We start from the raw sequence: 12,865 nt of genomic DNA, 5'->3' as shown, positions 1-12,865 counted from the left end.
AAACTACAAACAGCAGGGATCTAGACAGCCACAAACCTGGGACAATCCGCAGTCCCAGCCACAATGGCTAACCGCGTCACGGGCTGCGTTCAAGCCCTCAAGAAAACCCAGCTACTTCCAATACACTTTCAAAACAACAAACTTTTCAAAACAAAAAAACCGAGCTCTTCCTCGTTCCGCGTTCAAAAGGAAGTGACGTATTACAACCTGACAAGGTAGGGGTGGTGTATCAATTCATCAGTAGAGTAGAGTTCAGTTCACTACAGTAGAGTGCAGTAGATTACAGTAGAGTACAGTAGGATATAGTACAGTACAGTAAAGTAGAGTAGACTATAGTTCAGAACAGTACAGTAGAGTTCAGTAAAGTACAATACAGTAGAGTACAGTAAAGTACAGTATAGAGTGGCCAGACGTAAGCCACTCCTCAGTAAAAGGCACATGACAGCCCGCTCGGAGTTTGCCAAAAGTCAAAGATTCTCTGGTCTGATGAAACCAAGATTGAACTCTTTGGCCTGAATGCCAAGCGTCACATCTGGAGGAAACCTGGCACCATCCCTACGGTGAATCATGGTGGTGGCAAAATCTAAGCCATTTTAGAATAACGCTGTAATGTAACAAAATGTGGAAAAAGTTAAGGGGTCTGAATACTTTCCGAATGCACTATATTTCTAGTAAGGGGTATTTGCTTATTCAACATTTTTAGGATGGAAAATTTGTGCGTAAAAAAATATATGCCTTAATATCAAAAATAATATAGACTCTTATCTTTCCATGTTTGTGCTCATGGGTCCTTTTACGTGGAAATGACCATTACTTATTGTACATGCCACCATCCTTCATTTCTTACGGTCTGTTCATATCCATAATGTCTTGAGCGGGTGTGTGTCAACAGAATTTGGCCCGAGATAGTCAGGTAGTAGGGCTGGGAATTGCTAGGGACGATACGATATTATGTGATTGTTATGATTTTTACTATTCTATATGTATTGCGATTTGATACTGTGATACTGTCTAAATTAATATCTTGATATGTAACTGTATAGATGTTTTCCCCCATCACTATCTGGTAGATGTATGTCAGAAAACCTACATAGACCCTGGTGACCTGGATGGCCCCCATAGCAAACCTGGAAATCCGTGTCTCACCACTATGCCCCGTGCCTCATCGTTACACCAGTTTGCAGTATCATGGCCCAAGGCAGGCACCATGGTTCCTATGCAACATCAAAAGCCTCAGCAGGTGCTAGTACAGTAGAAATCCCCCCTCTCTCTGCACCACCGTCAACAGACAAATTGATCAATGGCAGCATATGTGTTTGTGTTGGATTATGGGTCAGCAGAAAGCTGGAAGAGAGCAGATTTCCCTGGGGTGCTCTAACCTCTCTGAGGTGACACAGGTAGATATTGTTTAGCATGGAAGTGAAACAGGAGGTCTGCATTATAATAGTCATTTGACAAATAATATCAGTTGATTATGTAGTGTGATTTACTCTGTATGTGGTCCCCCTGGGCATCTACTGTAATGTCCATAATCCATCTTTACTACTTATCCCACTGCATACTTGTACAAATATAGATTGGGGCCATATTCAATAACATGCTTTCTCTAATATGGTAAATAAGAAAGTGTGTTGATATTTTGCTGCATGTCTTTGAGTGTATGTGGTTGGGGCATGTGTTTGAATTGTGCAAATCTGTGTGTATGTGTGTGTGGTGTGTGTTCAGAGTGCCCAGGAGTCAGAGGAGATCCAGGATGAACTGAATGAGAAGGTGGAGAGACTGAAGGCTGAGCTGGTGGTCTTTAAAAGCCTTATGAGCGATGTGAGTATAGTATATACACCCTCACACTTCACAGCACACTCACTCTTTCCATGACATAGACTGACCAGGTGAATCTAGGTGAAAGCTTGATCCCTTGTTGATGTCACTTAAAATCCCCTTCAATCAGTGTAGATGTAGAGAATAATAATGGCGCCGAAGGAGATGGCTGCCGTTTTACGATCCCGTAACCAATTGTGCTGTTGTGTATGTTTTTTCACGTTATTTGAAACTTATTTTGCACATAATATTTCTACCACCGTGTCTTATGACCGGAAAATAGCTTCTTGATATCAGGGCAGTGATTACTCACCCCGTACTGGAGGAATTCTAATTCAACGAGTCGGACGGGAAGGATTTACTCCAGACACCCGACAAGGCCCTCATCCTCGTCACTCGCAGGAGGAAAAGACGGAGACTGTCACGACTTCCGCCGAAGTTGGTGCCTCTCCTTGTTCGGGCATCGTTCGGCGGTCGACGTCACCGGTTTTCTAGCTGCCACCGATCTGCACTCATTGTCCATTTGTTTTGTCTTTATTGTACACACCTGGTTTCCATTACATTATTATTTATTCCCTATTTAACCCTCTGGTTCCCACATGGTTTTATGTGTGTTTGTTCTGTGTTTAGCTGTCGCTACTATTTTATGAGCTGGATTGTTTTCCCTGCGTGTTATTTATTTTGTTGTCGTCTTGAGTAAAAGTCTGTTATTACTCATCCTCTGTGTCCTGCACCCGACTCCGTCCCACCTGCTGCACATCGACCCTTTACAGAGACATTGTGGACGACGGTCCGGGAGCCTTCTAAGGATCCGTAGCCGAGATGGTAATCTACCTTTACCATCGGTAAAGGTTACAATCAATCGGTAATAAAATAGACAAACTACGAGCACGTTATGTTTCACCGAGTCGTAGCTGAACGATGACATGATTAACATACAGCTGGCGGGTTTTAAGCTTTTCGGCAGGATAGAACAGCGGCCTCTGGTAAGACAAGGGGCGGCGGCCTATGCATATTTGTAAACAACAGCTGGTGTACGAAATCTAAGGAAGTCTCAAGGTTTTGCTCACCTGAGGTAGAGTATCTCATGATAAGCTGTAGACCACACTATCTACCTAGAGAGTTTTCATCTGTATTTTTTGTAGCTGTCAACATACCATCACAGACCGATGCTGGCACTAAAACCGCACTCAATGAGCTGTACAGTATACGGCTATAAGCAAACAGGAAAATGCTCATCCAGAGGCTGCGCTCCTAGTGGCCGGGGACTTTAATGCAGGGAAACTAAAATCAGTTTTACCTAATTTCTATCAGCATGTTAAATGTGCAACCAGAGGGGAAAAAAACTCTAGACCACCTTTACTCCACACACAGAGACACGTACAAAGCTCTCCCTCGCCCTCCATTTGGCAATCTGACCATAATTCTATCCTCCAGGTTCCTGCTTACAAGCAAAATCTAAAGCAGGAAGCAGCAGTGACTCGGTCAATAAGAAAGTGGTCAGATGAAGCAGATGCTAAGCTACAGGACTGTTTTGCTAGCACAGACCGGAATAAGTTCCAGGATTCTTCTGATGGCATTGAGGAGTACACCACATCAGTCACTGGCTTCATCAATAATTCCATCGATGACGTCGTCCCCACAGTGGCCGTACGTACATACCCCAACCAGAAGCCATGGATTACAGGCAACATTTGCACTGAGCTAAAGGGTAGAGCTGCCGCTTTCAAGTAGCGGGACTCTAACCCGGAAGCTTATAAGAAATCCTTCTATGCCCTCTGACGAACCATCAAACAGGCAAAGCGTCAATACAGGACTAAGATTGAACCATACTACACCGGCTCCGACGCTCGTCGGATGTGGCAGGGCTTTCCAAACTATTACAGACTACAAAGGAAAGCACAGCCACAAGCTGCCCAGTGACACGAACCTACCAGATGAGCTAAATTACTTCTATGCTCGCTTCGAGGCAAGTAACACTGAAACATGCATGAGAGCACCAGCTGTTCCGGATGACTGTGTGATCACGCTCTCCGTAGCCGATGTGAGTAGGACCTTTAAACAGGTCAACATTCACAAGGCCGCAGGGCCAGACGGATAACCAGGACGTGTACTCCGAGCATGCGCTGACCAACTGGCAAGTGTCTTCACTGACATTTTCAACCTGTCCCTGACTGAGTCTGTAATACCAACATGTTTCAAGCAGACCACCATAGTCCCTGTGCCCAAAAACACTAAGGTAACCTGCCTAAATGACTACAGACCCGTAGCACTCACGTCTGTAGCCATTAAGTGCTTTGAAAGGCTGGTCATGGCTCAAATCAACACCATTATCTCAGAAACCCTAGACCCACTCCAGTTTGCATACCGCCCCAATAGATCCACAGATGACACAATCTCTATTGCACTCAACACTGCCCTTTCCCACCTGGACAAAAGGAACACCTATGTGAGAATGCTGTTCATTGACTACAGCTCAGCGTTCAACACCATAGTACCCTCAAAGCTCATCACTAAGCTAAGGACCCTGGGACTAAACACCTCCCTCTGCAACTAGATCCTGGACTTCCCGATGGGCCGCCCCCAGGTGGTAAGGGTAGGGAACAACACATCTGCCACATGCTTGCTCAGTCCCGTCCTGTACTCCCTGTTCACTCATGACTGCATGGTCAGGCATGACTCCAACACCATCATTAAGTTTGCCGATGACACAACAGTGGTTGGCCTGATCACCGACAATAATGAGACAGCCTATAGGGAGGAGGTCAGAGACCTGGTCACGTGGTGCCAGGACAACAACCTCTCCCTCAACGTGATCAAGACAAAGGAGATGATTGTGGACTACAGGAAAAGGAGGACCAAGCACGCCCCCATTCTCATCGACGGGGCTGCAGTGGAACAGGTTGAGAGCTTTAAGTTCCTTGGTTTCCACATCACCAACAAACTATCATGGTCCTAGCACACTAAGACAGTTGTGAAGAGGGCACGACAAAGGCTATTCCACCTCAGGAGACTGAAAAGATTTGGCATGGGTCCTCAGATCCTCAAAAGGTTCTACAGCTACACCATCAAGAGCATCCTGACGGGTTGCATCACTGCCTGGTATGGCAACTGCTTGGCCTCCGACCGCAAGGCACTACAGAGGGTAGTGTGTATGGCACAGTACATCACTGGGGCCAAGCTTCCTGCCATCCAGGATCTCTATATCAGGCGGTGTCAGAGGAAGGCACTAAAAATTGTCAAAGACTCCAGCCACTCTAATCATAGACTGTTCTCTCTGCTACCGCACGGCAAGCGGTACTGGAGCACCAAGTCGAGGTCCAAGACGCTTCTTAACAGCTTCTACCCCCAAGTCATAAGACTCCTGAGCACCTAATCAAAGAGCTACCCAGACCCCTCTTTTACACTTTTGCTACTCTCTGTTCATAATCTATGCATAGTCACTTTAACTCTACCTACCTGTACATATTACCTCAATTACCTTGACTAATCGGTGCCCCTGCACATTGACTCTATACTGGTAACCCCTGTATATACAGTTGAAGTCGGAAGTTTACATACACTTAGGTTGGAGTCATTAAAACTTGTTTTTCAACCACTCCACAGATTTCTTGTAAACATGCTATAGTTTTGGCAAGTCGGTTAGGACATCTACTTCGTGCATGGCACAAGTCATTTTTCCAACAATTGTTTACAGACAGATTATTTCACTTATAATTAACTGTATCACAATTCCAGTGAGTCGGAAGTTTACATACACTAAGTTGACTGTGCCTTTAAACAGCTTGGAAAATTCCAGAAAATGATGTCATGGCTTTAGAAGCGTCTGATAGGCTAATTGACATAATTTGAGTCAATTGGAGGTGTACCTGTGGGTGTATTTCAATGCCTACCTTCAAAATCAGTGCCTCTTTGCTTGACATCAAGTCTGGTTCATCCTTGGGAGCAATTTCCAAATGCCTGAAGGTACCACGTTCATCTGTACAAACAATAGTAGGCAAGTATAAACACCATGGGACCACGCAGCCGTCATACCGCTCAGGAAGGAGACGTGTTCTGTCTCCTAGAGATGAATGCACTTTGGTGCGAGAAGTGCAAATCAATCCCAGAACAACAACAAAGGACCTTGTGAAGATGCTGGAGGAAACAGGTACAAAAGTATCTATATCCACAGTAAAACAAGTCTTATATTGATATAACCTGAAAGGCCGCTCAGCAAGGAAGAAGCCACTGCTCCAAAACCGCCATAAAAAAGCCAGACTACGGTTTGCAACTGCACATGGGGACAAAGATCATACTTTTTGGAGAAATGTCCTCTGGTCTAATGAAACAAAAATAGAACTGTTTGGCCATAATGACCATTGTTATGTTTGGAGGAAAAAGGGGGAGGCTTGGAAGCCGAAGAACACCATCCCAACCGTGAAGCCCGTGGGTGGCAGCATCATGTTGTGGGGGTGCTTGCTGCAGGAGGGACTGGTGCACTTCACAAAATAGACGGCAACATGAGGTAGGGAAATTATGTGGATATATTGAAGCAACATCTCAAGACATCAGTCAGGAAGTTAAAGTTTGGTCACAAATGGGTCTTCCAAATGGACAATGACACCAAGCATACTTCCAATGTTGTGGCAAAATGGCTTAAGGACAACAAAGTCAAGGTATTGGAGTGGCCATCACAAAGCCCTGACCTCAATCCCATAGAAAATTTGTGGGCAGAACTGAAAAAGCATATGCGAGCAAGGAGGCTGACCAACCTGACTCAGTTACACCCGCTCTGTCAGGAGGAATGGGCCAAAATTCACCCAATTTATTGTGGGAAGCTTGTAGAAGGCTACCCGAAACGTTTGACCCAAGTTAAACAATTTAAAGGCAATGCTACCAAGTACTAATTGAGTGTATGTTAACTTCTGACCCACTGAGAATGTGATGAAAGGAAGAAAAGCTGAAATAAATAATTCTCTCTAGTATTATTCTGACATTTCACATTCTTAAAATAAAGTGGGGATCCTAACTGACCTAAGAGGGAATTTTTACTTGGATTAAATGTCAGGAATTGTGAAAAACTGAGTTTAAATGTTTTTGGCTAAGGTGTATGTAAACTTCCGACTTCAACTGTAGCTCTCTTGTTATTTTACTGCTACTGTTTAATTATTTGTTACTTTTATTTTCTATTTTTTACTCATTCATTTTTTACTTAACACTTATTTATTTATTTTTCTTAACTTCTTAAGGCATTATTGGTTACGGGCTTGTAAAGTAAGCATTTCATTGTTAGGTCTTCACTTGTTGTTTTCGGCGCATGTGACAAATACAATTTGATTTGATTTGAGATGAAGAGGAGGAGACAGCTTAAAGAAGGAGGTGCCAGGCACACCGGTTTGTGTTAAGAACTTGAACGCTGCTAGGTTTGTCACGCTCAACAGTTTCCTGTGTGTATCAAGAATGGTCCTCCACCCAAAGGACAGTCAACCAACTTGACACAACTGTGGGAAGCATTGGTGTCAACATGGGCCAGCATCCCTGTGGAACGCTTTCGACACCTTGTAGAGTCCATGTCCCAACGAATTGAGGCTGTTCTGAGGGCACAAAGGGGTGGGGTTTAACTCAATATTAGGAAGGTGTTCTTAATGTTTGCTACACTCATTGTATATCCTTGTTTTTTATAGGTGATGATAGATGTTGTCAGTCATACTGTAGAGGTCCTTAGGGCTTCATTCATCATCCTGAACACACTTAGAGACTGGGCTCCAGGACAGGCTAGTAGATTCATACCCCTCCTTGTTTGGATTTTTACCCAGCAGTGAAAACATATTCTGCCACAAACAACATTTCAGACAGGCACAGTGCTCAGATAGGACTGTTTTCATAAACGAACAGTAGATCAACAGGACTTTACGCTGTGTCCACAACAATTTATTTTTCTCATGGGGTGGCAGGTAGCCTAGTGGTTAGAGCATTGGTCTAGTAACAGAAAGATTACAAGATCAAATCCCCGAGCTGACAAGATTCAAATCTGTCGTTCTGCCCCTGAACAAGGCAGTTAAACCACTGTTCCTAGGCCATCATTGAAAATAAGAGTTTGTTTTTAACTGACTTGCCTAGTTAAATAAAGGTAAAAAAATATTATAATAATTAAATGGAGCTTGGCTCTAGTGTGACGGCTGTAATATACTGCAGCAGGCTTAGCTTGGGAGTCATTTGGATTTCTGTAGAAACCATTCTAGCTTGGCTCCCTCTCTTATTGACTTCTCTGTTTAACTGGCCATGTCGGTTAGTGGCATTATGGGTAATAGCAGCTTCCTCGCCATGGCACAACTACCTGTAGTCAGAGAAGAGAGGATACATTCAGTACAGTAGTAGATCTATGCGGCAACACAGTGTGTCTAATCTGATAGATGTCCTGGGTAGTGAATAAACACTGTAATTTGGGACATGTCCTTAGAATTGGTGTACTTTGTCATCGCTCATTTATTAAGGGTGGTCGACATCTGAGTTCCAAATATGTCAGGAGATCTCAATATGTCAATATGGATCTGGATATGAAAGTAAGAGATACTTCTATTCCTGCCTTCCCACTCCCCTTTACCCTATAACCAAAATACTAGCCTTCCCCTTGTAGACGGTTTAGTATAGAATTGTTTGGTCATAATAGCATATTAGACTAATTGCAAGTTATTGAGTGACAAAAAGAAGCATGGGACGCAGCAGTGAACAAATTCATTTTGGAGTTTCCTTTGGACCTTCACAGAAATGTTGCATGATGTGTTATTGACCCAGACTGACTGGATGTGGGTTTCTGCCGGGTCTGCAATTCAACAAGTGTATTCAATTGACTTTAACACTGCTGCATATGCTAGGCCGGCTCTAGCCTTTTGGGGGCCCTAAGTGAGATTTAGTTGGGGGGCACGCAATTCTCCAGATTTTGCCATGGGACGGAGAGACGAAGAGACATCATAAGTAATTTTATAACAAATGTCATGCAATTCTACAACTTTTGCCACAGGATAAAGTTTTGCAGTTTTATAACACATTTCATACAATTCTACTCATTTTGCCATGGGGTGGAGAGAAATTTCTGCAGTTTTAAAGCGAATTTCCTGCAATTCTACACATTTTGCCATGACTTATGCCATGTTAATGATATCTGAGTGAGAGGGACTAACAAAATCAATGGGGGCCCCCTGGAGGTCAGGGCCCCTGGGCATGTGCCCTATGTGCCTTGTCAGTATTCGGCCATGATTACTAAAAGTTTAGACTGGTTAGACTAATTTAACAATCTAAAAATTGTTCACTGACATGTCTAATTGAGTGACTGTCAGTGACTGACAAAACAAGAGATAAACTGCTGATGCATAACCAAAATTCAAACTTGCACCTTGTGTATTCTACTATTCTAACTCGACTAAGGGCGCTAAGCGACTGTTTATGTTGCTTATGGCTGGAACCGGCCCTGCGCATATTGCCAATCACAGATAGCCAGTCATGGATGAACTCAGCATGTGACTTATGTTATTCATATCTGTCCGATAGCTATAAAAAGCATTTAGAGATTTGTTGAATATAGTAAGGAGAGGTTTTGGTGGGGTGATTCTCTACTTCACAGCCAGCAACACCGACCCCTCTCCTTCCTCTCCAGCAAATGTCCGACATGGACACTAAGATCCAGGAGAAAGCCATGCGGGTGGACATGGACACTAAGATCCAGGAGAAAGCCATGCGGGTGGACATGGACACTAAGATCCAGGAGAAAGCCATGCGGGTGGACATGGACACTAAGATCCAGGAGAAAGCCATGCGGGTGGACATGGACACTAAGATCCAGGAGAAAGCCATGCGGGTGGACATGGACACTAAGATCCAGGAGAAAGCCATGCGGGTGGACATGGACACTAAGATCCAGGAGAAAGCCATGCGGGTGGACATGGACACTAAGATCCAGGAGAAAGCCATGCGGGTGGACATGGACACTAAGATCCAGGAGAAAGCCATGCGGGTGGACATGGACACTAAGATCCAGGAGAAAGCCATGCGGGTGGACATGGACACTAAGATCCAGGAGAAAGCCATGCGGGTGGACATGGACACTAAGATCCAGGAGAAAGCCATGCGGGTGGACATGGACATCTGCCGGCGCATTGACATCACCGCCAAACTGTGTGACGTGGCTCAGCAGCGCAACTCAGAGGACATGTCAAAGATGTTCAACGACAGCCCGGCCGGGTCGCTCCCAGAGAGGGTGTGTATCTATCTGTATGTTAGGCCTCACTCTGGAACAGCTAACTACCGGTATACTGCTGCTACACTCTCTTCTACATAGGCAGACACACACCACTAACACAATACTCATTGACCCCTCCTCCATACACACACAAACACAGTCATTGCTAAGCAGTGAACTGCTGATGCTGTGACTCTCTGCACTGCACACAAGGTTATCACATTGTGCAGACAGTGCTGGCTAAAGCCCAACTATGAATCCAGACAGAAACAGACCAGAAGCTTTTTAGGTGGTGCATTGTACTGCTTAAATTACTAATGTCGGATTAGATAAACTGCCTCAAATTCTGCATTGATGCCGCCAGTAAGTAATCTGGTTGTGTGTGTGTGTGTGTGTGTGTGTGTGTGTGTGTGTGTGTGTGTGTGTGTGTGTGTGTGTGTGTGTGTGTGTGTGTGTGTGTGTGTGTGTGTGTGTGTGTGTGTGTGTGTTCCAGGGTGCCATGGCGTGCTGCAGGAAGAAGGAGTGCAGGCCTGTGTCTGACGAGGACAGCTCTGAGATGGATGCAGACCCCAGCACAAGTACCTCAGAGAAGGAGGTCCCGCTCAACGTTACTGACGAAATGAAACGCATGCTCAACCAGCTGTGAGTCAGCCTTCACACACACACACACACACACACACACACACACACACACACACACACACACACACACACACACACACACACACACACACACACACACACACACACACACACACACACACACACACACACACACACGGTGCATTGTGTTTCTATCATGTTGTACTTTGCTCCCATCTAGTGTTAATTCAGAGTCCTGCATTAATTATTTTTTCAGTAGTTGATTTCCTGTGCTACAATTAGGGCCACCAAATGATAGATGAGAACATTAAAACAAAGAATATCTATTCATTGTGTATATGAATTCCTCAGTGTAATATTAGATATTGGTTATAAGTCTAATTTGTATTGTACTAAATCTGTCACTGTCTCAAGTCAGTCTCAAACACTGTATGTAGTCTGTTTTCCTGCATGCCTTCTCTGTATCTTTCTTCCTCCTCTGTGTTTGGACCTCTTGTAAGGTGGTGCCTGTTGTGTTTGTCCTCTCTTCCTTCCTCTCTCTCTTCCTTCCTCTCGCTGTCTCTGTCCCCCATAGAAATTGTTCAGATGACAATTTTGTTGCCAGGAGGGAGACGTTTGACATTGATGATGACTGTGACAGCCTGACGTGGGAAGAGAATGACGAGACCCTGTTGCTCTGGGAGGACTTCAACAACTACAACATACAACCCGGTGCCATCACCGCGGCAAACTGCACAGTCACCAGCGCAGCCAACAGCAACACAGAGGAGCCTGTGAGTCGGAATAGACACCATACAGTAAATGTCAAGGATACATATGTACAGGATAATGCATAAACTAACCTACTGATAAACTAATGGACAAGGGTACAGGAGGGCATAGAGGAGTTGTTCACCTCCCAAACTTCCCATCCATTCATATTCAGCAAAGTGAAATGTTTGCAGTAAAATAACTTATTTTCATTTTGAAATCCTGCCCATTGTTCTGCTCTCAGTTGAGAAATTCAACATCCTAACAGAATGTATTAGCTAATCTTCTTTGCTTCCTCCCAGGTCTCTCAGGATGGAAGCCTGGGCAGCCTCATAGATGAGACAGAATCACTATTCAAGACCAGAGAGCAGGAGTACCAGGAGACCATTGGCGCGATTGAGGTGAACAGGCAGTGTCTGTGGGTGTGTGCATGCGTGCCTGCCTGCCTACGAGCCTGTGTGTGTATATGTGTGTATGAGAGAGACAATGTGACAGGAAGAGGTAGGGGCTTACAGTAACAAAAATAGAGGGAGAATGAAATCCCCTGAGATTTATCTACCTCTTAGAGATTGTCCCTGGGAAATTTTTCCTCTCATTGTATCTAATAGAAACACCTGTCAAGTGAAAGTACAGAGGAGGGCGACTGCCTTTGATTTGTTGGTTGTTTTGTCCCTCTCTCTGTTTGGTTTTGATTTGTGACTCGGTTGACGATTTCGGCCAGAGTGATTCAGTCCCTGGCAGGGCTGGCACCTGTCCCTGATCAACATCACTGATGTCTCTCTCTCTTCTCTTCCTTACTTTTTTTTCTCTGGCTCCCTTTCACCTTTCCCCTCCTCTTCTCTCATCTCCTCTCTCTGTCCATCTATCTTTCTCACCCTCTCCCTCACTCTAACTCTCTCCCTCCCTCCATCTCCCCCTGCCCCTCTCTCTCTCCCTCTCAGATGGAGCTAGCCACAGCGAAGAGTGACATGAACAGACACCTGCATGAGTACATGGAGATGTGTAGCATGAAGCGTGGTCTGGACGTGCAGATGGAGACGTGCAGGAGGATGATCAAAGGGGGCAGGAACTCTCCCTCCGTCAGTTCGGTGGCTAGCAGCGACTCAGGGAACACTGACGAGATCCAGGACAAACTACTGGACAAGGATGGACAGGCTGAGGTGCCAATCAGTTGATAGCCTGGCTCCACCCCCTTCCTCCCCTGTTCACTGACAGCTGCTCACAGAGCTCCACTTTGCTTGGGGGCTGACCCCAGTGTTCTGCCCTGCTTGGCATCTTTAGCCAAGGGTTACTGGTGGTCCTGATGGTCCTAATGGTCCTATGGATCTGGACCACTGTCCCAGGCCCGGAACTGGTGCTTATTGTCTCTGTTCTCACAGGAATGGAGGGGGGCGGGGTTCATTTGCTCCACAAGTGTTTTAAGGCAGAGCTGGCACATACAATATACTGTCTGAGCTGGGCTCTCTTCCACAGTGC

The 12,865-nt window shown here is 45.1% G+C and overlaps 1 protein-coding gene across 1 annotated transcript in view; it reads left to right on the top strand.

Moving 5' to 3' along the window:
• Nucleotides 1–12,564, top strand: part of LOC120064711 (intermediate filament family orphan 2-like) — an 83,048-nt gene extending 70,484 nt beyond the window's left edge. Inside the window, exons 3-8 of the mRNA XM_039015330.1 lie at nucleotides 1,726–1,821; nucleotides 9,875–10,056; nucleotides 10,550–10,678; nucleotides 11,244–11,364; nucleotides 11,692–11,790; nucleotides 12,331–12,564. Of these exons, the coding sequence (XP_038871258.1) occupies nucleotides 1,726–1,821; nucleotides 9,875–10,056; nucleotides 10,550–10,678; nucleotides 11,244–11,364; nucleotides 11,692–11,790; nucleotides 12,331–12,564 (861 nt within the window). The remainder of the gene's footprint in view (nucleotides 1–1,725; nucleotides 1,822–9,874; nucleotides 10,057–10,549; nucleotides 10,679–11,243; nucleotides 11,365–11,691; nucleotides 11,791–12,330) is intronic.
• The last annotated feature ends 301 nt before the right edge of the window (nucleotides 12,565–12,865 follow it).

The sequence above is a fragment of the Salvelinus namaycush genome, chromosome 20 (genome assembly GCF_016432855.1).
Source record: "Salvelinus namaycush isolate Seneca chromosome 20, SaNama_1.0, whole genome shotgun sequence".
NCBI classification, from domain to species: Eukaryota; Metazoa; Chordata; class Actinopteri; order Salmoniformes; family Salmonidae; genus Salvelinus; species Salvelinus namaycush.
This window is presented reverse-complemented; position numbering and strand designations above follow the sequence as displayed.